The sequence below is a fragment of the Ursus americanus genome, chromosome 33, assembly GCF_024610735.1.
Source record: "Ursus americanus isolate L20-20 chromosome 33, mUrsAme1.1.p, whole genome shotgun sequence".
Classification (NCBI taxonomy): Eukaryota; Metazoa; Chordata; class Mammalia; order Carnivora; family Ursidae; genus Ursus; species Ursus americanus.
This window is the reverse complement of record NC_142159.1, coordinates 15,371,747-15,398,164: the sequence shown is the minus strand read 5'-3', so window position 1 is coordinate 15,398,164 and position 26,418 is coordinate 15,371,747. Positions and strand designations below refer to the sequence as shown.

Here is a 26,418-nt window from a genome sequence, read left to right as displayed (position 1 = left end):
GGCTGGGGCAGGAGCTTTGGGAGGTCAAGCTCCTCCATGGCTCCCCCTGCCTCTCTCTGGTTCATGGAGCCCACTGGGACAACCCCCCGCACATCCTCCCACCTCCTCTCCTTCGTCTTCTCCCATAGGGCACCTGTGACTGGCAGGCACTGGGGGTACAAGGGCTGAAGCAAGATGGCCAGGTGGGAGGCCACTGCGCCAGACAAGGTGAGCGATGATGTGGGCTGGGGCTGGGGTGACGGCAGAGAGGGAGGGAGAAGCAGCTGGAGTGTGAGAGAAAGAGGAGTCACAGATGCCGCTGAGTTTCCTGGACTGGAGCAAGGGGTCGCTGCTAACTGAGACATGGAAGACGAGGGACGGGGAGAGGGATAAGCACTTCAGTTTTTGACATTTTTAGCTGAAGAGTCTATTGGACACCGAAGCGGAGCCCTGGGTGTGGGGTTTACAGAGCTAGTGTCTTAAACTACTTTGAGTTCAGATGTGCTCTGGAGGGACCCCTGGGTGGCGCAGTTGGTTGGGCGTCTGACTCTTGGTTTCCGCTCAGGTCATGTTCTCAGTGTTGTGGGATCAAGCCCCACATGAGGCTCCACGCTCAGCACAGAGTCTGCTTGGGACTCCCTCTCCCTCTGCCGTTCCCCGGCCAAAATAAATAAATAAATCTTTAAAAAAAAGAAACAAATATGCTCTGGAATATACGAATTCCTTAAATTATCTATAAGGCCCTATATCATGCATTCTCAACAGGGACAATATTGCCCCCAAAGGGGGAGACAATTAGCTCTTAGGGAGCAGAAACATCTTACCTTTTCATGTGTACATACAGTACATAAACAGGTATATAGCATTATCTTTTGTATTCTTTTTTTTTTTTTTAAGATTTTATTTATTTATTCGACAGAGATAGAGACAGCCAGCGAGAGAGGGAACACAAACAGGGGGAGTGGGAGAGGAAGAAGCAGGCTCATAGTGGAGGAGCCTGATGTGGGGCTCGATCCCATAACGCCGGGATCACGCCCTGAGCCGAAGGCAGACGCTTAACCACTGTGCCATCCAGGCGCCCCTATCTTTTGTATTCTTATATTCTTCTTGGACAACATAGAAGAAATGGATAAATTCCCAGAAATATACCACCTACCAAGACTAAATCATGATGAAATAGAAAATCTGAACAGACTAGTAAAGGAGACTGAATCAGTCATCAAAAACCTCTTGAGAAATAAAAGTCTAGGACCAGACAGTTTCACTGGTGAGTTCTACCAAACATTCAACAAAGAATTAATAAAAATCTTTCTCACTCTTCCAAAAGACAGAAGAGGAGGGAATTCTTCCAAACTCCTTTTATAAGGCCAGCATTACCCTGATACCGAAACCAAAGACACCACAAGAAAAGAAAATTATAGGCCAATGTCCCTGATGAACATAGATGCAAAAATCCTCAAGAAAATATTAGCACACAGAATTCAATAAACCATTAAAAGGATCATACACTATGATCAGGTGGGATTTACTCCAGGGATGCAAGGATGGTTCAATGTTCACAAGTCCGTCAATGTAATGTACCACATTAACAATGAAGACTAAAAATCATATGATCATCTCAATAGATGCAGAAAAAGCATCTGACAAAATTCAACATCCATTCATGATAAAAACTCTCAATGAAGTGGGTATAGAGGGAATGTATCTCAACACAGCAAAGGCCATATATGACAAGCCCACAGCTAACATCATACTCAATGGTGAAAGTTTTTCCTCTAAGATCAGGAAAAGACTAGGATGCCCAGTATTACTCAACAAAGCACCAAGAGTCGTAGTCAGAGCACTTAGTTAAGAAAAAGAAATAAAAGACATCCGGATTGGAAAGGAAGAAGTAAAACTGTCACTATTTGCAGAGAACCTGATGGTATATACAGAAAAACTCTAAAGACTCCAACGAAAACCTGTCAGAACTATATAACAAATCCAGTAAAGTTGCAAGATATAAAGTCAATACACAAAAATCTGTTGTATTTCTATACACAAATAACGAACTATCAAAACGAGAAATGAAGAAAACAATCCCATTTATAATTACATCAGAAAGAATAAAATACCTAGGAATAAATTTAACCAAGGAGGTGAAAGACCTGTATATTGAAAACTACAAGATATTAGTGAAAGAAACTGGAGAAGACACATAAATGGAAAGATAGTCTGTGCTCTTGGATTGGAAGATGTAATACTGTTAAAATGTCTATACTACCCGAAACAATGTACAAATTCACTGCAATACTTATCAAAATTCCAATGGCATTTTTTATAGAAATAAACAGGGGCACCTGGGTGGCTCAGTTGGTTAAGCATCTGCCTTCGGCTTAGGTCATGATCTCAGGGTCCTGGAATTGAGCCCCACATCGTTGTCGGCTCCCTGCTCAGTGGGGAGTCTGCTTCTCCCTCTGCCTCTGCCCCTCCCCCTGCTCTCACTCTCAAATAAATAAAATCTTAAAAAAAAAAGAAATAGGACAAAAAATACTAAAATTTGTGTGGAACCATAGAAGACCCTGATAACCATGGCAATCTTTTTTTTTTTTTTTAAGATTTTACTTATTTATTTGAGAGACAGAGCATGAGCTGAGGGAGGGGCAGAAGGACAAGCAGACTCTCCGCTGAACATGGAGCCCGATGCAGGGCTCGACATGGGGGGCAGGGTGTCGATCCCAGGACCCTGAGATCACCACCTGAGCAGAAGTCAGGCACTTAACCAACTGAGCCACCCAGGCACCCCTAGGCATAGCGATCTTAAGAAAGAAGAACAAAGCTGGAGGCATCACACTCCCTGACTTCAAGCTATATTACAAAGCTATAGGAATTTTTTAAAAAGATTTTATTTATTTGAGAGAGAGAGCATGAGCAGGGGGAGAGGGAGAAGCAGAGTCCCCACGGAGCAGGAAGCCCAATGTGGGGCTCAATCCCAGGACCCTGGGATCATGACCTGAGCCGAAGGCAGCCGCTTAACTGACTGAGCCACCCAGGCGCCCCACAAAGCTACAGTAATTAAGACATTATGGCATTGGCATAAAAACAGACACAGAGATCAATGGAATAGGACAGAAAGAAAGAAACTCATGCATACATTGCAAATTAATTTATGACACAGGAGCCAAGAATCTATGCCAGAGAAGGCACAGTCTCTTCAGTAAGCCTTTGAGAAAACTGGACAGCCTCACGAAAAAGAATGAAACTGGACCACTATCTCATGCCGTACACAAAAATGAACTCAAACTGGGTTAAAGACTGGAACATCAGACCTCAAACCATAAAACTCCTAGAAGACATAGGTGGTGAGCTCCTTGACATCGCTCTTGCTGATGACTTTTTGAACCTGACACCAAAATCAAAAGCAACGGAAGCAAAAATAAAAAAGAGGGACTACATCAAACTAAAAAGCATCTGCACAACAAAGGAAACCATCAACAAAATGAAAAGACAACCTACTGAGTGGGAGAAAATATTTACAAATCATACGTTTGATAAGGGGCTAGTATCCACAATACATAAGGAACTCCTACAACTCAACAGCAAAGAAAAAAAAATCTAATTAAAAGATGGGCAGACGATCTGAACAGCCATTTTTCCAAAGAAGACAGACGGCCAACAGGTACATGAAAAGATGCTCTGTTATCATTAGTCATCAGGAAATGTAAACCAAAACCACAGTGAGATATCACCCCACACCTGTTAGAATGGCTCGTATCAAAAAGACAAGGAACAGATGTTGGCGAGGCTGGAGAGAAAAAGAAATCCTTGTGCAGTGTTGGCGGAAATGTAAATTGCACAGCCACTATGGAAAGCAGTATGGAGGCACTTCAACAAATTAAAACTAGAACTACCCTATGATCCTGTAATTCCACCCCTGGGTATTTACCCAAAGAAAACAAAAACACAAACTCGAAAACTTATCTGGACCCCCACATTCACTGCAGCAGTATTTATAACAGCCAAGATATTGAACCAACCTAAGTACCCATTGATGGATGAATGGATAAAGAAAATGTGACGTAGAGACATACACACACACACACAGACACACAGACACACACACAGAAGAATATTATTCGTCCATTAAAAAAAAGAAATCTTGCCATTTGTGACAACATGGATAAACTGCGAAGATATGGTGCTAAGTGAAGGAAGTTAGACAGAGAAAGACAAATACTGTATAATCTCTCTTATATGTGTAATTTATACATACATACATACATACATACATATATATATATATATATAAAACAAAAACCAACTCATAGATATGGAGAACAGATGAGTGGTTGCCAGAGTTGGTGGGTGGGGGGTGAGAGAAATGGGTGAACTGTTTTTATTTCTTTAAATAAATCGAATTAAAAAAAATAAAGTAAAACAGAAAAGAATTTCAGGGAGGGGGCAATAATGAAAAAAGGCTGAGCAACACTGCCCTCGATCTGGGCCTCCAGCTCCCGTCTGCATCCTGCCCCTCTCCCCCGTGCTCCCGCACTCCTGCCACTGTGTTCGCCGTCCTCCTGCTGGGCGTCAACTTCCCCCCACATCCATGAGGTCTATTCTCTCACAACTAACTCGAGTTTCTGCTCCTGTGTTCCTGCTCTGAAAGCCCATCCCTCCCAGACCGCTGTGGCTGCGGTGGCCTCTTCTCTTCCCGGCCCTGCATCCTACTCAACTTGTTTCAAAGCCCTAACTCTTCGCAACCGTCTTACTTATTTACTCATTTATTTGTTTACTGTCCCCCCGGCTGGAATGTAAGGAAAGGCTGCCTTATTCCTCACGCCAACCCAGCACCTAGTGATGTCTGGCATATAGCCAGCATATAATACATAATTCTGGAACGAAGGAATGAATGATGGAATGTTCTGGAAGCTCCACAGGGAACGATACCAATCACATCAGTTTGAGGAGGAGGCTTTGATTCAAAGTGAAATCAGCCACATACAGTTTTCTCGTGAGGAAAACCTTGGTCTCCTTGGAGACTTCCCCGCTTGTGTTTACTTCCCAGGAGAGGGTTCCATGGAAGCAGGCTAGGCGCCATCAACAGTGCAGCTCCCAGGACTGAGCCAGGGGCCACATTTTGAATATGGTGGCACTTCCAGGGGCCCCAGGGTATGAATGTAATTTGGCAGCGCAGAGCCAGACAACAGGGCTCCCAATTGCCTGGGTTACTTCCTTCCAGGGCCCCTGAGTTCCAGAAACTTCCTCAGTCACTTCCCCAAAGTCCCAAAGAGGAAAGACAGCATACCATCTAATCGGCCCACTTCTTCCTCTGGGAGTTTTCATTGGAACACCCTCTTCCACACCACTCCCTGGGAGGAAATGAAATCCCCAGCAGCTGGGTGGACTGTGGGGACGGGGCCCCCTGGGATCCTGCAGTCCCCGTGCTGCAGCAGCACCATCTGGCCGGGAGCATGTGGGACTCCACATCAGGGCAAGACCAGCCCTTGTCTCAGATAAAACCACAGACTCAGTTCAAGCAGTTACAGGCCTCAGGAGCCCCATCCTGTGAGGGGAAGAGGGGGAGCTGATAAACGAGGCACCTTCTTCTGCAGAGGAATGAAAATAACGATAAGACCATTACTATTACTGGTAACGCAGGCCCAGCCCTGGCTGAGCTCTTCTCAGCGTCCCACCGGCACCCTGAGGTCACACTATCACCCCATTTCACAGGGAAGGAAAACGAGGTCCAGGGAGAGGAAGGAACTTGCCTAGGGAGGCAAAGCTAACACTCCACATGCTGGAATTTGAACCCAAGCATTCTCAGGCTTCCCTGAGAGAAGGAACTGCTTTCTCTGTGTGTGGGTGTAGCTGCGTGTGGGCATCTTGTCCTAACAGTTTCCACCAGCGAGTGCTAGTAATACCATGCCCAATTTATAGGCAAAAGGTTGAGTAACGTGTCCAAGGTCACACATGTGAGTGGCTGAGGCTAGGACAGGGGCCTGAGCGCTCTCTGTGCTCCTTTCCTTTCCTGCAGGCTGGCTCGGAAAACCAGAGGTAGCGCTGAAGCAGTCCAGCCACCCCGGAGAAGCCCTGGACACCCCCTGCCTTTCCCGAAACAGGTAAGATGGGCACGCTGCTGCAGACACAGTACCGAAGAGAAAGCACAGTGGACACAGATCTTGTCCAGAGGGTTTCCAGTGTGCAGGGGGAGAAGAAACGAAGTTAGACAGCAACTGCTAGGAAAACAAATCAGAAGAAGTACAAGCGATGGCACAGGGCGACGTGATTAATCGCCAAGTCACAGACATGGACAAATTTAATGCTGATGGAATGATTCTGTCTCCATTTCTCCGGCAGACTGGCGCTGGGGTACAAGGAAGGGAGACCACGAATTCCTTGTGGAATCCATGATGCTCAAATTATTATACAAACCAGGCATTAATTTTGCATGCATTAATATTGTAATAGAAAACATAGCACAGGGGCGCCTGGGTGGCTCAGTCAGTTAAACGGCTGACTTCGGCTCGGGTCATGATCCCAGGGTCCTGGGATCAAGTCCTGCATCAGGCTCCTTGCTCAGCAGGGAGCCTGCTTCTCCCTCTCCCTGCTGCTCCCACTGCTTGTGCTCTCTCTCTCTTTCAAATAAGTAAATAAATCTTAAAAAAAAAAAAAAGGAAAGAAAAGAAAAGAAAACATAGTACATAGGACGGGCACATAAAATGCAACTGTAGCTCGAGCTTAGAGAAGCCCTTTGGTAGCCCCAGAGTGCATCACGGAGGAAGCAGGTTTGAGAAAAGTCCTGCAGGATCGGAAGGGGTGAGGCAGGTAGTCTAGACGGCAGGTTAGTCTGGGGTCAGAGCACGAGCTGGAAAGCCTGAGGGAAGGCCCAGCCTAGGGGTGAGAGGTCCAGCTGCATCCTTGCCCTGATGAAGTGACTCTACGCTCTTGCCTCCCCCAGGCCCATGAGGACAGCCTAAGCCGGCAACCTGGGTGGGAGGCAGAGTGTCTCTTGGGTGAGGCATCTCTGTCTCGTGCAGCCGAGGTCGCGCCTCCCAGCCAATGGGCTGCAAGTAGGTGTCACGGTGGGACTTGGCAAAGTTCAATGCGCCAGTGACAGATCCACCCGGATTTCCTCTGTGGGAGCCCCTGTGAATTCACTGTTCAGAGAAAGGAGTGGCTCGTCCAAGGTCCCACAGCCAGCTGGTGGTAATAGCTGTTCTGCCTGGCCAGGTGATGCCGGCACTCTGAGCATTCCTTCTCCTGCCAGAGAAGCCCACCCAGGCCAGCTTGGACAGCCTGGGTACCCTCCTGCACACTACACACCAGCTCCAGGCCCCCTCCCCCACGAGGCCTGCTGGCTGACTCCTATGTCTTGGGGAAGCTGAAACCAGCCTGGCCTTGAGCCCAGGAATGCACTGGCCCATGTTCCTGCATTTTTTGTCACCCACTCACCTGCCTCCTGCCCCTTCAGGGGTTTCCAGGTGCCAAAGTGCCAAGTATCAAGGCCCACAGGTGAGGGGCCATTTCTAGACTAGTTCCCAGGAGTGAGGCTGGTGGGGAGGGGACTCCAGGATATGCCTTCTGCGGAAGCTCCTGGTCAGTATGACCTGGGGCTGACCTCACCTACTATGCCCATCAGGCCCCGGCCAGATCCCACTAGACTGGAGAGCTTAATCAAGCAGCTCCTGGGGAAAGGAGGTTGGCAAATTGTGGCTCTGGGCCACTCTGTGGCCTCCGCATGGTGAATCTGACTCAGGGGAGTTGACAGAAAAAGACTGTAAATTTGAGGTCCCACAGCTCTGGGGCTAAATCTCAGCTAAGTCTCATCACTTCGTGAGTATTTGTGAATCTCATCTGTACCGTGGGGACATACATCCATGGCTTTGATAAAATAATACAAGTGAACAGCCTAGCATGGTCATGGATATGCCCTGATAACTCGGTCCACAGCAGTACCTCTGTGAGAAATAAAATAAGCAATAATTAGGCTTTCTTGGACCACTTCACTAATCCTTAGAATGTCCCCCTCAATGCTCTGAGCTAGTTCCCACCTTAGTGACGAAGAGCTGAGGAGCCTGGGTCGTCTGTCTGCGGTCACACAGCTCGTCAGGGAGAGGGCAGGGCTGGAGCTCACTCAGGACACCGGGCAGGGTGGCTCTGCTTTGCTGAGCCCTTCCTGGGTGCCAGGCTCTGTGCTAAGCACGCTGACCTAGCACATACAAGCCAGTACTCACGGCAACCTTGCGTTTGATGGCACCATTATCCCCATTTTATAGGTAATGAAAGTAAGCTGGAGAGGAGCCAGGTCACTTGGCTAAGGCTACACGAGTGATAAGCTGGCGCGCCAGGGCGGCCTTACTTCAAAACCCTGCAGCCCGGCCTCCCGATCCCCGCAGACCCTGGTCCCAGGGGCAGGGGCTCGAACGCATGGTTCTGGCTGTTCTGTGCGCAGCTCAGCGCAGCTCCCCACCTACACCCTGACTCTCGAGGACGGGACAGAGGTAAGGCCAGAGCCCAGGACTGGAGCCCGCTCCTCCTAGGCCCTGCCAGCTGGGGGGCGGGTCAGGGGGATGGACTCAGTCCTGGCAAAGACCCAAGGTCCTCCTTGGAGCAGGATCCGCAGGCACCACACACAAGGGCCAGTCCTGGGCCTGACTGGGAAGTCAGAGGGCCCGTCTGCCCTTCTTCTCCACCCCCTCTCGATGCTAATTGCTCCCCAGCCCTGGGGCCCCTCTCCATTCAGGACTGGTAGTGTCCCCTCAGCAGCGTCACCTACTTCTCCTATAACATGGGAACAACAGTTCCGAAGTCCCGGGGAGGTTGTGAGGATGAAGGAGGCAGTGGACAGAAAGACCCTGGTACAGAGCATGGCAAGAAGCAGCCACTCAACAAACACCAGTTTCTTTCCCTCTTGCCCTCAGATCCCCAGGCTGCACGCTGCCAGCAGGACAGGAGGGGAGCCGTACGTGTCCACCTGTCTGAAGGAGGTGGAGTGAGATGGGGAAAGGACACACGGCCGGGACAGAGTCAGACAAGTCCCAGCTGTGCCACCTGCTAGCGTGTGTTGAGGACCGCTCTGGACCTCAGTGTCCTCATCTCTCAAATGGGAGGAACGACACCTTCCTCGCTCTTGCCCTACAGGATCAAACAGGAGGACATCTACAAAAAGCTCGGTAAACTGTCAAGTGCTGCACAAAGGTCAAAGGTGAATAATGGCCATACAATAGCTATAACATCACAGACACAGCAGCCGGCACGATATGTCAGGCCTAAGCAACGCACCTGAAATACATTTTTCCCATTTTATTTTCATAACCTGGAGGAGGCCCGGTACCCACTCTACTGATGAGAGAAGAAGTCCTGAGGGGTCACGTCACTGACTCAAGATCACACAGTAAGTCGCGGAGGCAGGGTTTGAACCCAGGTCCTGGTGATCGAAGGAGAGGCTCTGGCCCATCTTGTCATCCTACTTGAACTGTCCTCCCTCTTTGGTTGTTGGTCCCTGCCAAGTCCTCGGCTGTCTTCAGGTGCTGGAGAAGGGACATCCCCAGGTTCTAGTCTGGCAGCCCCAGACATATTTGCCTGTTAAGCTTCTAGTTCTGAAATGAAAGGCTGTGCCCCCTTTCAAAGGCACCTAGACAGCATAAAGCAGGCAGGGGCTTTGCTGTTCTGGACACACATGGTTCTTTTGGGTCCCCCTGGTCTCCACGTACCACCGAGCTATGATTCAGGGAGACAAGCCCGAGGCTGGGCTGCAGAGAATAGAGAGAATGGTGGGCGGGTCTCACCCAGCAGCCACATCCCTCCCCGTCCCCGGGCTGGGGCTGGAAAGAAAGGAAGGTCTCCTAAACCGGTTTGCCCATTTCCACAGTCCTCTGAAAGACACAGCTGCCTGAAATTCACGATTGTCAGGTTGAAATCTCTTCCTGTCTTGTAGGAAGGCTTCTTGTCCCTTTGAGAAGATCTGTCCCCTTTGGGGTATCTTCATATATTTTACGTACTTTTGAGTATCTTGCAGGGTTTTTACAAACTTAGGATCTGTTGAATCTAAGTTCTGTCATTGATGGCTTTTCATGATCTAGCCTCTCCCAGCATTTAGGGTCCCAGGATGGGGCCGGGGCAGCAGGAGAGGGATGGAGAAGGTCTTGGCTGCCAAGAGGCTCGAGTTGGGACCTCTACATGTGGTGGTGGGTGCTGTGAATTCACGCAGCTGACACCCCAATGGGCAGGCGTTAATTCAACAAACAGTAACTGGGGATAACCCTGCAAGCAAGACAGACACGGGGCTCTAATCTAAGGACAAAACCACCAACACCAAGGTCAACTAGAGGTGCCCAAGGCCTAACAAGGTGCAAAGAGAAGAACTTTAGATGGTTTATCGCGCAAGACCAATCACCTCGAGCCCAAGGGGTGTTCCTGCCTGCAACGGACAACCCTCCGATAAACTGTTATTATCACTTTCATCCGCTCACAACCCCAAAATCTGATCAGGTGTGCTCAGCCTTGATTCCCTTGGCTCACAACTCTCAGAGCTCACCGTCCATGCCGGGCAAACCGAGCCGCAGCTTGCAGCTTACGTGCCTCCTCGTGCCGCACACACCGTGAGAACCCTTTACATGAGGCCTCCACCGTCTCAAAACTTTCAAGTTTGGGCAGTAGTAGTCCCATTAAATAAAATTTTTTTTTTAATTGACATCTAGTTGACACACCATGTTATACCAGCTTCAGGGGTACCACACAGTGATTGCACAAGTCTGGACGCTGTGCCGTGCTTGCCACAAGTGTGGCTAGCGTCTGTCACCACACAACACAATTACAACACCGCTGACCATACTCCCTATGCTGTGCCTTGCACCCCCGTGTATTAGTCCCATTTTTATAGAGACTGAGGCCCAGAGACAAGTAACTTAGTCAGGGCCACACAATGACTGACAGGGCAGACATGCTAACCTGGGTTCACCCACTCCAAAGCCCCTGTTTTCCCATTCTGTCAAGCTCTTCCTTTCACCAGGCCTGGCCGGGCGGGTCCGGCTGACCGCTCTCCTCTGCGGCCCCTTCACGGGTCTCCCTGCGGGGTGCTTACCGAGGAGGTGCTTGATGATGGCTTGGTTGTGCTCCCAGAGGTTGCTGAAGGTCCCCCAGCGTGAGTGGCCATCAGGCACGGGGTTGGCTTTGATCCAGCCACCACAGGCATAGGTGAAGAAGTCCTGGCAGGGGTCCACCGTGGGGTCCATGGAACTCAGGATGGAGCTGGTCACTGAGACGCAGGCCTCGCTGAGGCACACTGCAGGGGTTCCTGGCAGGGGTCAAGGACAAGAGGCCAAGTTAAGGGCAGGGAGAAGGCTGTACAGGTGGCTTGGGGTGCCCCACCCTGCCCCAGCCCTGACCAAACAGACTTGGAGCTGGATGGTCATAGACTTCTACAGAGAATTGACTTCAATAGATTTAGTTTCCTGGCTTGTAAAACAAGACTTCTGTTTAGCTGCCTGAAATGCTTTCTGTGGCTTGAAAAGGACCCAGAACCAAGGTGTTTCTCTTAATCAGTCCTTCCTTCCACAAATATTCATTAATTTTTAAAAATTATTCCCTGATGCTCAACAAATTCATTCACTTGTTCATGCATTCATTCATTCAACAAAATAATAACTGAGTATCTTCCAGGTTCTTCACTGAGTGGTGACTGTGTGTGGGTTGGGGGGGGGGGTGAGGGATATAAAAGGCATAGTCCTTTTCCTTCGAGGGCTAATAATTTAGCTGGAGATACAGACATTTTAGAAGAAACATTAAATAACCGGAGGAGAAATGCCTGTCATTCTGCAAACATAAACTGACTGTATTTAGTCCACGACAATTGGGTGCTACAGAGAATTTGGTGCCAGGACGTAGGGCGAAGGACAGCCTATAAGGAACAGAAGAAACTGAAAAATCATTCCGACTGAGTACAAGGCAGGAGAGTTATCTCACTGCCTCTCAAATAAAAATGAAACAAACTGAACGGACCATTTTGCTTAAGGCCATTTTTATATATGAGGAAACTGAGGCACAGAGAAGCTAAGTAGCTTGTTCAATGGCCAATGGGGTAGAAGCCCCATCCTCTCTCTGCTCTGTCTCCTATGGGCCTGAAGGGGGGCTATCCCAGCAATAACAGGTGGGCCCCGGGCGGCCCCATCCATCAGGTGCCTCCCTGGGGAGGGATGGTAGTCGGTGCAGGTGGGCAGTGGGGAGGGCTGCCAAATACTACAAGTGCCCCCCATGAATCCACTTCCTCTGAGCCAGTTCTCATAGGACATGGGCAGAGGCAGTGAGAGCTCTTGGAAGGCCAGAAGCAAGAAGAGGCGCTGGATCCCTGCCTCAAGGTTGGTCAGGGGGCTCCAGCAAAGGAACCAAACTGGGTAGCCTTGACTGTGGTCCAGCCCAAGGTGGCGGGAGATGCAGCCTCGTGACTAGGAATGCAGGCCCAGTGGGCTCTCGGCTGACAGAGACTACACTGGCAACAAGAGGGACTTGACTCACGTTCATTATCTCACTCGGGCTTCACTGCAGACATCACGTGTGATGCCCCGGCTAAAGAGGGGGAGACCAAGGCTCTGTGTGCATGAACGGAGCACGGCCACACGGCCGAGTGGGAGAGCTGAGGCTGAAGCAGCTCTGACCCGCTGCAGCAACTCCAAGGCCAGGTTCCCTCTGTTTTCCCTCACCGCCTCTTTGCCGGTCCCATCGGGGGCTGGTGTGGTCCTTCTGGCAAGTTCAGCGTTCCTACTGCACAGGGGGGAGTATGGCAGGGCAGGGGCTGGAGGCTCTTAGACCTGGGTTCAGATCCCAGCTTTCTGATTCTGGCTGTGGGCCTTGAGCAGGGGACCTCATCTCCCCGAGCCTCAGTTTCCCCATCTAGAAGTGAGGAAGCACAGCAGTCCTGATGTCACAGTGATGGTGGACGCCTTCGTGGCCGGGCCCGACGTCCCCAGGCCAACCTTCAGAAGGAGGAAAGGATGATGGTTCTGGCAGGGGAGCACAGCATCAGCCCGGGCTGGGGTGGCCTGGGGGTTTTTTACCATCGGATGACGGGCACATCTGGCAGGCTGACGAAGGGCTCAGAGGAGCCACCCAGCAGCACAGAAATCAAGGTCCCCTCATTCTGAGGGGATTACTAGTTTGCAGCAGACTGTACAACAATTACAGATGACTGAGCTCTGAGCTGGCAGGCATGAAAACAGAAAGGAACTGGCAGGGGTATGGTGCCATTTAAAAGCATCTCTAGAGGAGGCCATCTCCAGCCGGGCTGCACGGCCCACTCCCCAACTGGGGAAATGTACCAGAATCTTGGGGGTGGGGGTGGGGGTGGGGGAAGAGAATTTCTGTGTAGTTTAAAAAGCCTATTCACTATTATGACAGAACTTCACATTCGGGAAGGGAAAAGAATACCTATTGTTTTTACACAACGAACTGCAGGAAGTTGGGCTTGACCAAACCTTGGTTGCAGGGAATGCCCCGGAGACAGACTGCAGGAGGGTGATCCTCAGGGAACAAGGCCTGTCAGAAATGGTGTGCCAGCGTGAGTGTGCGTGTGCGTGTGCAGGAGACAGGGCCACAGGGAGGGATTTGGGTTGAGTGATTTTTGAGGTTATCATCAGGGGACTTGGGTTTAAGAACAAAACAAGAAACCAGTCTCCTGAGAGGCCTGATGGGTCGCTGAGCCCCCACTTTGCTAGGTACAGGGCAAGGTACCGAGGTGGTGCTTCAGCAATACTTAGTGGTTTAACTGCTTAGCGATTTATAAATCCTTTACCAGCTATTCCTGACCCAGGAGGGACTTAACACATATTTGATCAATTACTTGTTTCCAGGCCCCTCTCCTCAACATCAAGGTCAACACCTTCAAAATTCGGCCCAGGCTCCAACTCTTCAGGGAAACTTCCCCAGACCCTCGTGCCTCACTGGGCCCCTCGGTCGGCTGCCTGGATGTGGGCTGAGGGCAGACTATGCTGTGTCATGGCTGTCTCCCTGTCTCCCTCCCCGACCGGAGCGTGAGTTTGAGGGCAGGGCCAGCACCTTACTCGCATTCCTGTTTCCTCTGCCCAGCACTGTACTTGGCACCCAGTAGCGGTCCCGTATGTGTGAGCTGAATGAATGAATGAATGAGTGAATGAAATGAGCTTTGTCCAGCACTTGGTCACCACTTGCGGACGCAGAAAATATTTCTTCCTCTGAGGATGTGCATGACCAGTCAAGAAGCAGGAACCGCCCCAGATTTAGTTCACAGGTACTCGTCTGGACGGTGCTGGGCCCCAACACTGAGTAAGACACTTAAGAATATTTTCTGGGAGAATCTGTGTGTTTTACTGCGGCTGTTTGTAAAGCACCTGCAAGTTTCTGGAAACGGGGGGTGCAGCAGGAAAGTAGGTAAATATGGATGAGGGGCCCAGACATGACTTTGAGATCGGTCTCACAGAATCATCGGAGAATGAACTTTTAACTAGCCTGATGTTTGCTCAGGTGTGGCCCATGCCAGCACCTGCTGACAGTCATGAGGCTACTGTCAATTTCTGGGGTGGCCACTGCTGTCCCAGGCCAAGGCAGCCAATGAAGACACATGGGTTGGCTCAGGGCTCGTGAGATCACTGGCCAAGACTCACCCGGGGTAGGGGGGAGTTCCTTTCAACCTGGTCCAGGCTGGGGAAACTTCTCCTGCAGCCCAGAAGGGGCCGGGATAGAGGCTCAAGCAAGGCTGGTCCCCGTGGACCCCACCCGTGGGCCTGAGCACTAGGATCTAGCCCTTGGGGGCTCCCTTCTCGTTTCCGGGAACTCCTGGGGAAGTCTCAGGGCAACACTGGCTGCTGGAGTGCCTGACACAGGCGGATGTAAGGATGACCGAGGTGAGGTCCTGCCCTCTCTCCAGGCCCTCAAACTCCTTCCCCCTCCCAGTCTAGCACGGTCACCCAAGTAGGCCAGCAACTCTCCAGTGGGGAAGGCTCAGTGAAGCCTGGGGTGAATGGTCCCAGGTCCTGGGAAGGGTCATAATCTCTCTGATGGGATGAGTGACCAGGTGACCAGTTGGTGGGGTTGGACCCTGAGCGAAGGCCCCAGAGGCTGCTCCACCAGCCACCTGCTATCAGAAAGTTAGATATTGGGGCACAGCGTGTGAGAAATCCTGGAATTGGCTGGACCCCCCATCCTTGTTGTTTAACTTGGCTCTGCCCTTTCCAGTTCCACAAGTGCTTACTGAACATCAACTCTACACGAGGTACTCGGCTGGATACTCTCAGCCAGACACAGAGAGCCAGCCCCAGACTCCGGACAGTATGATCAGCCGGTCCCTATCACACTGCTAAACAAGGCCAGACCCAGAGATGTGATTACAGCGTGTACAGATGAGGCCGGCTGGGCCGTGGCAGGACCGCTCTTCTGGGGGTTCTAACACACACTGGGGTGCACCACGATGACAAAGGCAGGTGGGGCCTGCCAGCCTGCATTGAAATCCAGCTGCCCCCTCCCTTGTGCACCAGCCACGTAACCTCGAGCAAGTCACCTAGTCTCAGGGCCTCAGCTTCCTCAGATGTAAAATGGGGCCCAAAGTAACCCCACCTCATAGGGTTGCTGTGAGGAGGAAAAGAGATTATGCTTGTAAAGAAGAGGTGTGGTATTTGGTCCATGGAAAGTATTAAGTAAACGGAAGCTATCATTGCTATTTTGTTGGAACTAAGGATGGCGGACAGTGTCAGACTGTGAGTCTCATCAGCTCACGTCCTAACAAAGATAGCACCCACAGCTAGGATTAAAGAAGTCCTAGTAGGCACCGGGTATGTGATAGACATTATCTCTAACCCTCAGGGCCAGCCCCAAATTGGGCACCATTTTCCCCATTCACAGGAGATAAGACACAAGGCTCTGGGAGATGAAGTGACTTGTCCAAGGTCACAAAGACAATCAATTTCTGGGCCAGTGTTTGTTTGGACTCATGTCCAAAACCTCTACACCACCCACGCTATCCAGCTCCCATGTCTCAGACCATCTCAGCACCGAGCCGGCCGGACCTCGCTCTCTCCTTGTCGCTTAAGCATGGAAGCCCTCTGGCCCAGGGGTAAGTCAAGCCCACGACAAAACACAGAGGCACCTACTTGTCTGGTACTGAACGCCCAGCGCTGCCAAGCAGGCCACCAGTCCTGCCGCCAGAAGCGCCACCAGCACCACCAGCCGCTTCTCCACCTGGGTCCGCGCAGCCCAGCACCTCTGGCCACTCCGGGGACTGCGGAAGTTCACCTGCAGGGAAGGGGGCAGGAGCGGTGGGGAGGACGTGAGCCCTGGGCCCCCCTTCCCCAGGAGCAAGGGGCTCCGTGGCAGGCCCAGGCCCCGGGGAGCCATCAGGGCCACCCTCCTGCCTCAGGGGTGGTCCGGTTCCCACAGAATTGGTCCTAATCCAGGAAAGGAACCGCCACCCTGCTCAGCAGCTCGGATTAGCTCCTAAACAACAGACTCAAGCAGCTCAACCCAGCCGGACTTATGTGTTTTGTGTTACCCGATATGGGTGGAAGGAAAAAAAATAACAGCTTTTCCCTGTTTCTCCAGTAATGAGTTCAAAAAAGAACAGGATGTTTGGACTTGCAGGCATCCAGTGAGCGTCCAGCTGGGCTCTTCTCAGAGCCCCCACACCAGCAGGCCAGGATGACACGCCACAGCTCACACTTCCCAGGAGTGCGGACATCCTTTGCTCATTACACCCTTACGGTCCTGTGAGGGTTGTGTTACTGGTTCTCTTTTATAGATGAGGAAAAATGTTCACAGAGGTGAGGCCCCTGCCTCTCGTCACACAGCTAAATGGGGAGAGCTGGCATTTGAACCCAAGTCTGTTGATTCTGGAGCCCACCAGGGGATCAGAGACGTATGTCTGGGAGATGTCAGGGGAGAGGCAATGGAGAGAGAGCTCCGTTCAGGCAGGTCGTCAAAGGGAGGAAAAATGTCCCCAGCCTAACAGTCTAGCTAAACAGGAAGGGAGGCACAATGAGAGGAAGTGGAGGGCGTGGCGGGGCACTCCTGGCTGAGGAGGGACACACTGGCCAACGGCACTCAGAGCCCTCAGCCCAGGCCTTCACACCAGAGGCCAGCCCTGGGCTCCCCTCCACTGTGAGAGGTGCTTCCGGCAAAAGCCAGGGCCACAGGACAGGAGGGGGCTGAAGGTGGGGCTCGGCTCAGTGACACCGAGGTCATGTGCCAAGAGCTGAGCACCGGCTCAGGGCCATGTTGGAAATACTGAGAGGAAGACAGACTCCCTTGCTCTCAGCTGCTCACAGTCCAGCAGGAAGGCAGATAAAGAACAGACTGGGGTGGAGGGTGGGGTGGGGTCCAGTCAGGAAAGTTTTCCTGGAGATGGCGATGCCTGGGCTGGGTCTTCAGGAATAAGTAGGAGCTGGCCAGGTGAATGGGGAAGGAAAGGGGAGAGGAGGTAAGGCCTAGATCCTAAGGGGCCCTGTAAGCCCCTTTAAAGAACATGGACTCATTCTGGAGGGCTGGAAGGACATAGATTGGATTTGCCCCTTTGGAAAGTCCAAGGTGGAGGGAGTAAGGCTTGATGGGGTGTGAGCATGCAGGGGGTGACCCAAGCTGCCAGAGGGCGGGGAGTGGGGAGCTGCCAGGGGAGATGAGGAAACTCAGACTCTGACTGCAAGTGCCCCCCTCAAAAGCTGAGGGGGTGCCTGTCTCCGGGAGCCAGGTCCCAGCCTTCAGGGAGCCTCACGCTGGCACGTGGGGATCTGAGGTCAGTCACCTTAGGGAAGGGCGCCGCGCAGCCTCACGGTCATCACCGCGTAATTTCTGGGCAGGAAATGACTGGGAATTGCCGCACCAGAGAAAGGGGAACATGAGAACTTCTTATGGAAAAAAAATATTGCGTTCTAAAACCAACAAAAGGAACTTGGGGCCTAGTTGTATTTCCGAGGACAGCCAGGCAGCTCCAGGACCCAGACAGCTGTGTCAGGTAGAAGGAAGGCTACCACTGCCCAAAACCCCTTTCTGAAGAACGGATCTGAAAATGTGAGAAACGGGGAAAAAGAAAAAAAAATGTGAGCCACGCAGCTTCTGAGCATGCCAGTGCCGTGAAGTTAAAACTCTGGGCCAGGAGGGCCCGGTGCAGAGTCAGCCTGGGGCAGCGCTAACACGTCCCCAGCACTGGCAGGTTTATGAAGTGCTTTTTCCTCGGCATCCATATTCTCACACAGCTCCCCTTGGGAACTGCTATTCAGAGAAGTCCCAGAGGATGTGAAGCAAGCACCGACATTTCTCTCTTCCTGCCACCCTGTCCCTGGCCTGCCTCACTGGCTGCCTGCTCCTGAGAGCCCTCATGCCCGCGTATCATGGCCCGGCACCAGGGGAGAGGGGGTGACAGGCAAAGAGGCAGGGGGGCCTTGGTTTACAGGCGCCCCTCCGCCTGGTGCTGGCTCTTGGAAGCTAGGGAGCACAGCCGTCAGGCCAGGGGAAGCAGACACACCTCACCATCCGCATCTGCGTCTGGGGGGGGCGGAGCACCACCCAGTGCGGGGAGTCAGGTGAAAGGGAGGGAAAGAGGAAGGGAAGGGAGAAGATGAGAGGAACAGAGGGCAGGAAAAAGGAGTAATAGAGGCAGCTAACACCTGAGTGCTTTCTATGTGCCTGGGGTCGTGCTAATTCCATTTTGTTGCTGGGTGCCGCTATACCATCTTCACGACGTCCCGAAGAGTAGGCACCCGTATCAGCTCCAGAAGAAACACAGGAAGTGGGGGAGGAGGGTGAAGAGTGAGAAAACCCATCTCTCTCCAGAACCCTCAGCCTTAGCCCAGTGGCCAGGCTGCCCCCAAGGAGCAGAAAATCGAGCTGAGCCTCATTGTTTAGTGTCAAGCAAACAGATGGGGTTCACTGCAAAAGTGAATCAGAATTAAGTCCAAATTAAATTAGAAATTCAGTTCCAGGAAGAAATGGCAAACAGAATTGGAAAATAGGGTTTTTAACCTTCGTAATGTTCTTCGCTCAACTCGTGCTGACTGGCTGGGGGCCTGCTGCTTTCTTGACAAGCCTCCTCTTCGGAGGGCAGAAGGAATCTAGAGGCATCCCCCTGGGGCAGAAGGCCCCCAGAGGCCTCTCTGGGAGAAGGCATCCAATTCCTGGTGCAGTGGACGGGGCCAGCCTGCGAGGCCCTTCTCTCTGAGCCTGCGGTCCCTGCCCTGCCTCCATCAGAGCATCCAGCGAGATGAGGTCACAGCGAGGGGAGGACACGAGTGCTTTCTCACTTTCCTTTTGGAAACGAGAGCATGTTGCTCACCAGAGACTGGTCTGCAGTGGCTCGGAGGGTGAGAGGATTAGTGGCAGGGAGCCCACTCTTTCTCGGGAGAGGTAACCGGGAGTGGCGACCAGCCAAGGAGCAGAACTGATGCTTGGGAGATGGAGCTGAGAATTACTGTAAACGCTCAGCTCACGGGTGGGCTTAACATCCTATTTATTGTCACATGAGGCAGACAGAGAATGACACTGAAGGAAAAGGATGCCCTCAAAAGAGAGAGGTAGAGGGGGAGACAGAGGAGGAAAGACATAGACAAAGCGAAAGAAGCAGAGAGAGAGAGAGAAACAGTTGAGCTGTCCAACCCAGGGGTTCCCAGAGCTTCCACAGCCAAGGGAACAAAGCCCTAATGAGGGATAAATATTCGGTTACAGAAGTGAGTGCTTGGCTCACCTAGGCTTACAGCAAGAACGAGTTCTGCAGGCAAGGACGGGACATGGGACACCGCTGCCTAGGGCCCAGGAGACAAGCCAGCAGGAGAAGGGGTGGGGAGTGGGGCAGAGCCTGCTGTCCAGAGGAAGCAGGGGGGTGGGAAGGGAGGCAGAGGTCCTTGCTTAGCCACGGCCAGGGCCCCCAGCGACCTGGGCTGCATAGAGAGGCAAACAGGAGTCAGTCTGGCCAAGGGCTTGGCAGGGAGCCCATCCCCTGCAGCCCAAGAGCCTGGCCACCCCACGAGGGCTGGCAGGGTGACCAGGCTGCCGGCTTCAAGTCAGCCTCTCAGAGCAGACAGACCATGACAGCTCAGCCTAGTGCGGCACCCGCTACCACAAAGGGGTTAGGCTGGGGGAGTTTCTTCCAGCCAAGCTTTTATACAGTGGACTTCCAGCTGAGGTCACTGGGGCCAGCCCGGAGCAGAGCTATAATGTTGTCTTGTCCTCCCTGCTTCTTCCCTGAGCCCTACCTGGCCGCCGGCCCCCCATGCCTGACTCTTCCAGTGACCTGTAACAGGGTACACGAGTGCCTGCTGTGGGGGAGGGGACTCCTGCCAGGACACAGGAACGAAAGTCTAGTATCTAGAAGAGGCACTTTTCAGGTCTCTTTGCTTCCCAGAAAGAACACCCAGCTGCCCATGGCATGAGAAAAGGGAGGTTAAAGGTCAGCCTTGACTTTATCAAGACCCTGTGTGTGGGGGAGGGCACCTCTGGGCCTCAACCTCCCATCTTTAAAATGTGGAAGCTAGATGAGGTCTGACCATCCCAGGTCTGACCATCTCAGATTCTAGAAGAACTCGAAAGCCAGGAGTATAAGGCTCAAACAGGTGGACTCCTGGAGGGCACAGAGGTCTTTTTAAAGTACTAAGTGGGCTTGTCCCTGAAATCACCCTCGAAGGACAGCCCTGTGTGAGGCACGGCGGGGTGGGGGGGGGAGGGATGAGAAAAATCACCACTAAGAATGAAATATCTCAGCTTTCCCTCCTTTTGAAGAAACTGATTTTTACAAGCAGCAGCATGAATTTCAAAGGCTTTGGTAGCAGTCATGGCCGCCCGCGCCCCAGCGAGGCTGCGGGTATCACTTAGCTGATCCCCTCGGAGCCACCAAAATGGTGTGTGCTGGGGTGTGGAGTAGGGGGCAGGCAGCGGGTCTGAGCAGAGCAGGGGCTACCGAGAGCGTAATGGTTATATTTAGGGCATCCTGAGATCTCTGGCCTGGTGAGTCACGGTAACAATCCCAATAGCAACCAAATCCATTTTCTGTGCATTACGCACAAGGCTTCACTTCCACGGCCTCATTCAATCTTTGCAACAACTGTTGATTAATAATATTAATCCCAAGACGCCTGGGTGGCTCAGTCGGTTGAGAGTCTGCCTTTGGCTCAGGTCATGATCTCCAGGTCCTGGGATCAAGTCCCACATCGGGCTCCCTGATCAGTGAGGAGTCTGCTTCTCCCTCTGCCTGCTGCTCCCCCTGCTTGTGCTCTCGCTCTCCCTCTCTCCATCTCACAAATAAATAAATAAAATCTTGAAAAAATATATTTAAAAAATTAAAAAATAATATTAACCCCATTTGATGAAAAAAGCTGTTTACATGAGCTGCTTTCAGGTCTCACAGCCCATCAGAGGCCAAGCTGAGGCCTTGGGGCTACCTGGCTTTAAATTCGGCCCTTGGTCTGCAGTGACTGATTTTAGTGGATCACAATTAACGTGGGCCTAAATATGAGATAAAGGAAAAGAAAAAGCTTTTTAGGTGCAGGACGCGTAGAACGTGGCTCCAGCTACATTCAGTACTGGGCCAGCATATTCAGCAACAAAGCTGTCAAGTTTGGTGGAGAGACGGACGTTTTCATTTACTGGTATTGGTATGGGTAACTTTGGAGTTCCAGAACCAAAGGGCTTCAAAATCGGAAAAAATCAAGTAGCTTATTTCTATAGTAGCCCGTCAAAGAGAGAGATTTGGGAGGGGGGGATGGGGGCCATTTTAAAGATCTTTTTTTTTTTTTAAACGATTTTATTTTATTTATTTGACAGAGAGAGACAGCCAGCGAGAGAGGGAACACAAGCAGGGGGCGTGTGAGAGGAAGAAGCAGGCTCCCAGCGGAGGAGCCTGATGCGGGGCTCGATCCCAGAACGCCGAGATCACGCCCTGAGCCGAAGGCAGATGCTTAACCGCTGTGCCACCCAGGCGCCCCCATTTTAAAGATCTTAATTCGAAGAAGCAGTTGTGTTTTAGCATCGGCTCATAGGAAATTACCCGAAGGGCTAAGGGATGGTCACCTACGATGTTAGTTACTGGGCCTATCGTCCAACCTTAGCAGATTGAGTACATATATTTTTATAAACTGGTACTGTAAGGCACTATATTTTTTTTACGTCTATCTATCTATCTATCTATCTATCTATCTATCTATCTATCTATCTATCATCTATCTATGTAACTTCTGCGCCCAACATGGGGCTCAAACTCACGACTCCAAGATCAGGAGTCACATGCCCTACCGACTGAGCCAGCCAGGCGCCCCACGGCATTATAATTTTTAATGACAGCATGTTTGGGGAGTTTTTAAACAACAGGAAAAATGCTCATGAAGGGGCATTAAATGAAACAAGCACAGCACAACATCATGTACTTAGAGTGAGCTCAATTAGGTTTAAAAATATACGTGTGCAAGTGTGGAAAACCAGAAGGGGCTATTTTCAAGTGCTGGGATTACTAGTTCTTTTTAAATCTTTTTCTGTATACTCGACTATCTTTTTTTTCACAAATAAGCACGTAAAGTCTTTATATTGGGAGGAATATAACTCCAATGATTAAAAACAAAATGGGGGCACCTGGGTGGCTCAGTCGTTAAGCATCTGCCTTTGGCTCAGGGAGTGATCCCAGGGTCCTGGAATCGAGCCCCGAGTCAGGCTCCTCCGCTGGGAGCCTGCTTCTTCCTCTCCCACTCCCCCTGCTTGTGTTCCCCCTCTCGCTGGCTGTCTCTTTCTCTGTCAAATAAATAAAATCTTTTAAAAATTAAAAAAAAATAAATGAATAGAAAACTTCGCTTCATAAATTGAGGTGACCAAGTTCTTGACTCAAGCACTGGCTAGTTCACACTTGCTTTGGGGAAGTCGTGGAAGCTCAAGGGAAGCCGGATTGGGTACCCCACAGAAAGGCCCAAAGTCCTTGGGGCAACCTTTTTGGCTTTGCCTGTATAAAAAGCAGACAATGTACCCAGTTTGGCAGATTGGTGTAGGGACAGCAACACTGCACTCCAAACACATGATAGCTCTGTGACCACAGGAATGTCCCCAACCTCTCTGAGCCTCAGCTTCATCATCTGTAACATAGCCATGGGGCCCTGACGTCATAGGTCATAAAAGCAACAATAACCCTAGCAGGCCCCATAAGAGGCATTACATTTACTTTCTTTTACTCTCATGCTACAGATGAGGGAATTGTGTTTTCAGTGGTTAAACAGCTCACCCAAGACCATGAGCGGCGTCAGAATTCACACCGGGGACCCCAGCTTCGGAGACTGGGCTGTTTCCACTCGGCCAGGCAGCCCCGGAGCAGATGAACACACTTTGTGACCTGAAAAAGGCCACCCCCATGTGGGCTACTGTTATGTTATGGTGATGACAACATGGCCTATTATTTTGTTGTGAATTCTGAAGTGCTTTTGTGCTGATATATTTAGAACCTTCTGGGCAAGATAACACTGAAAAGATTGCTGATTAGATTCTGTTTTGATTTGTAAAGGGAAAAGTGCCTGCCACAGAAATCTAATTTCCTGCTGGATTTAGCCTCTCAAGAAGGGTCCCAGGGAAGAGGTCTAGACAGATTGTGTGGATCTCTCACTCCCAGACTTCTTGCTCTGTGACCTAAGGCGAGTTGTATCCCCATTCAGGCCCTTGATTTCCTCCTCTGTAAGTGGGAACAGTAATCCCTACAGCTCATAGGGGTGGTCCTGAAAGTTAAGTGGGATGATGTGGGATTATATAGGTAAGGGTGCCATATCCCAGTGTGCAGACCACTTGCAGTCATGAGTTCGGATCTCCCTGGGCCTACTTACCCAGGCTGGAGGAAGGACTCCATCAGTGCTGTTTTCCTTTATTGGCATTATTATTCCAGCTTCTAAGAGGTGTGCCTGAGTATGGTTGGGCCTGACAGCCTGCATTTCCACGCACCCTAAGCTTGCCCTCTGGATGAGTTGTGATTTGGTGTCAGCTCACTGGGTAGCCCCAACACATTCCCCAAAGCTCCCTTGGTCAACCTGGCAGTTCTCCTGGACTGAGATGCCCTGCTCCTCTCTCTGGGCTGCTTTCTCGGGAGCCAGATCAAGGGCCCCCTAAGTTTTCCTGCTACTTCCAACTCGCTCCCGCCCACCTGCCTGGGTCCAAACTCCACCAGGGCTGAGGTCCTGTTCAACACTGTCCCAGTTCGGCCCTGCAGGGAGAGGAGAGCAGGAAGCAGCCATGCTCACTGCTCTGCCACAAGGTAGGGAGGTGGTGGGCACGTTTGAGTCCCACAGGGACAGACCCTGGGGAGGGGGGGAATTGGGTTTCGTGAGTAGGCTGCAAAGAGGCAAGGAAAGAGGGGGCAGAAGATGCCTTCCTCCCTGTAGGAAATTCAGGTACTGGGGAAAAGGGGAAGAATTGGGCCATGCCTACCAGATAGGGTGACCAACCATCCTGGTTTGCCCAGGACTGAGAGGTTTCCAGGGACACAGAGCTTTCCATGCTAAAACTGGGACAGTTTTAAACTCTGCCATTATTAGACTGTGTGTCCCTGGGCAAGTCCCTCAGCACGCAGGGACTGCCTTTCCTGTGAAAGGTAACTGGTCCAGTTCAGTTCTATAGGGTGCTTCAACTCTGCCAAGGGGCTGTAGTCCCATTGGCAGGTGGCAGGAGGATTGGGGGACAGCCAGAGCTGGGGAGGAGACCCGGGTGGAGGAAGCCCAGTGCCTTGGAGGCACTTCTGCCCCGGAAAGGCATCCTTCCCCCCACGGAGCCCAGAGCTGCCCAGAGCTGCCCTGAGCCGCCAGGCTGGCACAGCCCCCTCTCGGGCTGGCAGGGTAGGGGGCGGGGGAGGCAGCAGCGCGCATGCCCGGCTGCCTGGGGGCTCGCAGCGGGCCAGGGCTCCTACCTGCAGGCCGTTTGGGTACACTTCACCCTCGGACAGCGAGTCCACCAGGTCCTCCTCGTCCAGCGTGGCCCGCTTGTAGGTCGACATCTGCAAAGCCAAGTGGAGCACAGACTCCCTCAGCGCCTCCATGGCTCTCGGGCGAATGGGGAGAATGGGGAAGCGGCCCCGGCGCCGCCGCGTGCCCCGCCCCGCCCGGGACACCGAGACCGGCCCACGGACCGGCCCGCGGCGGGGGAGGGGGGTCCCGCCTCCCTCCGCTCCTCCCCGCCTCCCCTTCCCCGCCATCCCGCTTGTGCAACGCGACGCCTCACCCCCAGCGCCCACAGCGCGGCGGCCACCCGCTCCGCATGCTGCGCCCCCCGACGCCGGGTCCCCAGCGCCACCACGGCCGCCGCTGCGCGACAGGCTGGCCGGGGCGGGCCAGGCGGACAACGCGCCACCTTCGCGGGCGGGGCCTGACCGGCGCGCGGTTGCCGGTTCCCTCCATGGCCCCACGGGGAGACCCGGGGCAGGGGGAGGCCCCCCACGGCCAGCCCCTAGCCGGCGGGAAGGGGCCTCGCAGCAGCCCCTCCTCCTGGGAAGCCCCAAGTCTCCCTTTGGTAAGGGGGTTGGCACACAGCAGCAGTCGCGGGTTAGAAAGATGCCTCTAATTTGGACCACAGCTGTCAGCAGAGAGGTTCTACCCCCCAGTGGCCCTTAGGTGCCTCAAGTTAAGTCTCCCCATCAGAGCTAGAAAGACTGGGGCGGAGGGAGGTGGAATAAAAAAGGCAGGTGTCTCCCCTCTCATTTCCCTCTTCCTCTAGCTCAGGGATTTTAAGCCAGAGAATTTCAGAAAATTCCAGAGGCTTAGGGCTAGTCAAAAACCAGAAAGGTGACCCATCCCTCCACCTCAGTCTCAGGAGGCAAGAATCTCTAGCAGGTGCTCCCTCCCCAGCCGTTGTGACCTGGGCTGGAAAAGCAGGCTCTCTCAGATGTGGGGTGCTCAGATAGGGACTCTAGGTACCCAGCACTCCGCTTCCCACCTCAGAGAAGTCTAACCCAGAAGTTTCCCGAAGGACCCTCCGCTTCCAGTGTGACCTGGAATCCCCTGCATTTATACATTTTTCAGCTTCCCTCCGTACACATCTGTTCATTCCCATATATGGTTCCCAAGCCACACACGTGTGCAGGAACTGGCTCAGAGGGGTGGAGTGACTGCTCGGGGGTCACAGCGACAGCTCCCGGCGGTCTCCTGCTTCTACTTTGGCCCTCTCAGCACCCAGAGTGAACCTTTAAAAGGAAATTCTAATCTTGCTATTCCCTTGCTTAAAACTCTGCAAGGACAGTCCCTTTACCAGTCTGCCCACAGCCCCTGGCCACCCCTGACCCTCATCTCGTGCTGCTCCCCAGCTCACTCACTCAGGCCCCAACTTCTTCGGCCTTCACTCAGTTCCTCAGATTCTCAAGTTTCTCCTCTCCCTCAAGATCTTTACAGCCGCTATCCCCTCTATCTGGAACATTCTTTCCTCATCTCTACTCCTCCCATGGCCAGTTCCGGCTTCAGACCTCAGCTTAAATCACCACCTCCTCCAGTGTCCTGACCACTCTAAGCAGCC

The 26,418-nt window shown here is 52.2% G+C and overlaps 1 protein-coding gene across 5 annotated transcripts in view; it reads right to left on the bottom strand.

Moving 5' to 3' along the window:
- ECE1 (endothelin converting enzyme 1) overlaps positions 1-26,418 on the bottom strand; it is a 113,735-nt gene that overhangs the window by 35,670 nt on the left and 51,647 nt on the right. For 2 of the 5 annotated variants that reach the window (XM_045782599.2, XM_045782596.2), the window contains exons 2-4: positions 24,824-24,910; positions 16,074-16,215; positions 11,042-11,254 (exon numbers count right to left, since the gene is read on the bottom strand). In XM_045782599.2, the coding sequence (XP_045638555.2) occupies positions 11,042-11,254; positions 16,074-16,215; positions 24,824-24,910 (442 nt within the window). Of the gene's footprint in view, positions 1-11,041; positions 11,255-16,073; positions 16,916-24,823; positions 24,968-25,134; positions 25,197-26,418 lie in introns of those variants that run through there. The other 3 variants (XM_045782600.2, XM_087858450.1, XM_087858451.1) reach the window with 3 other exon arrangements.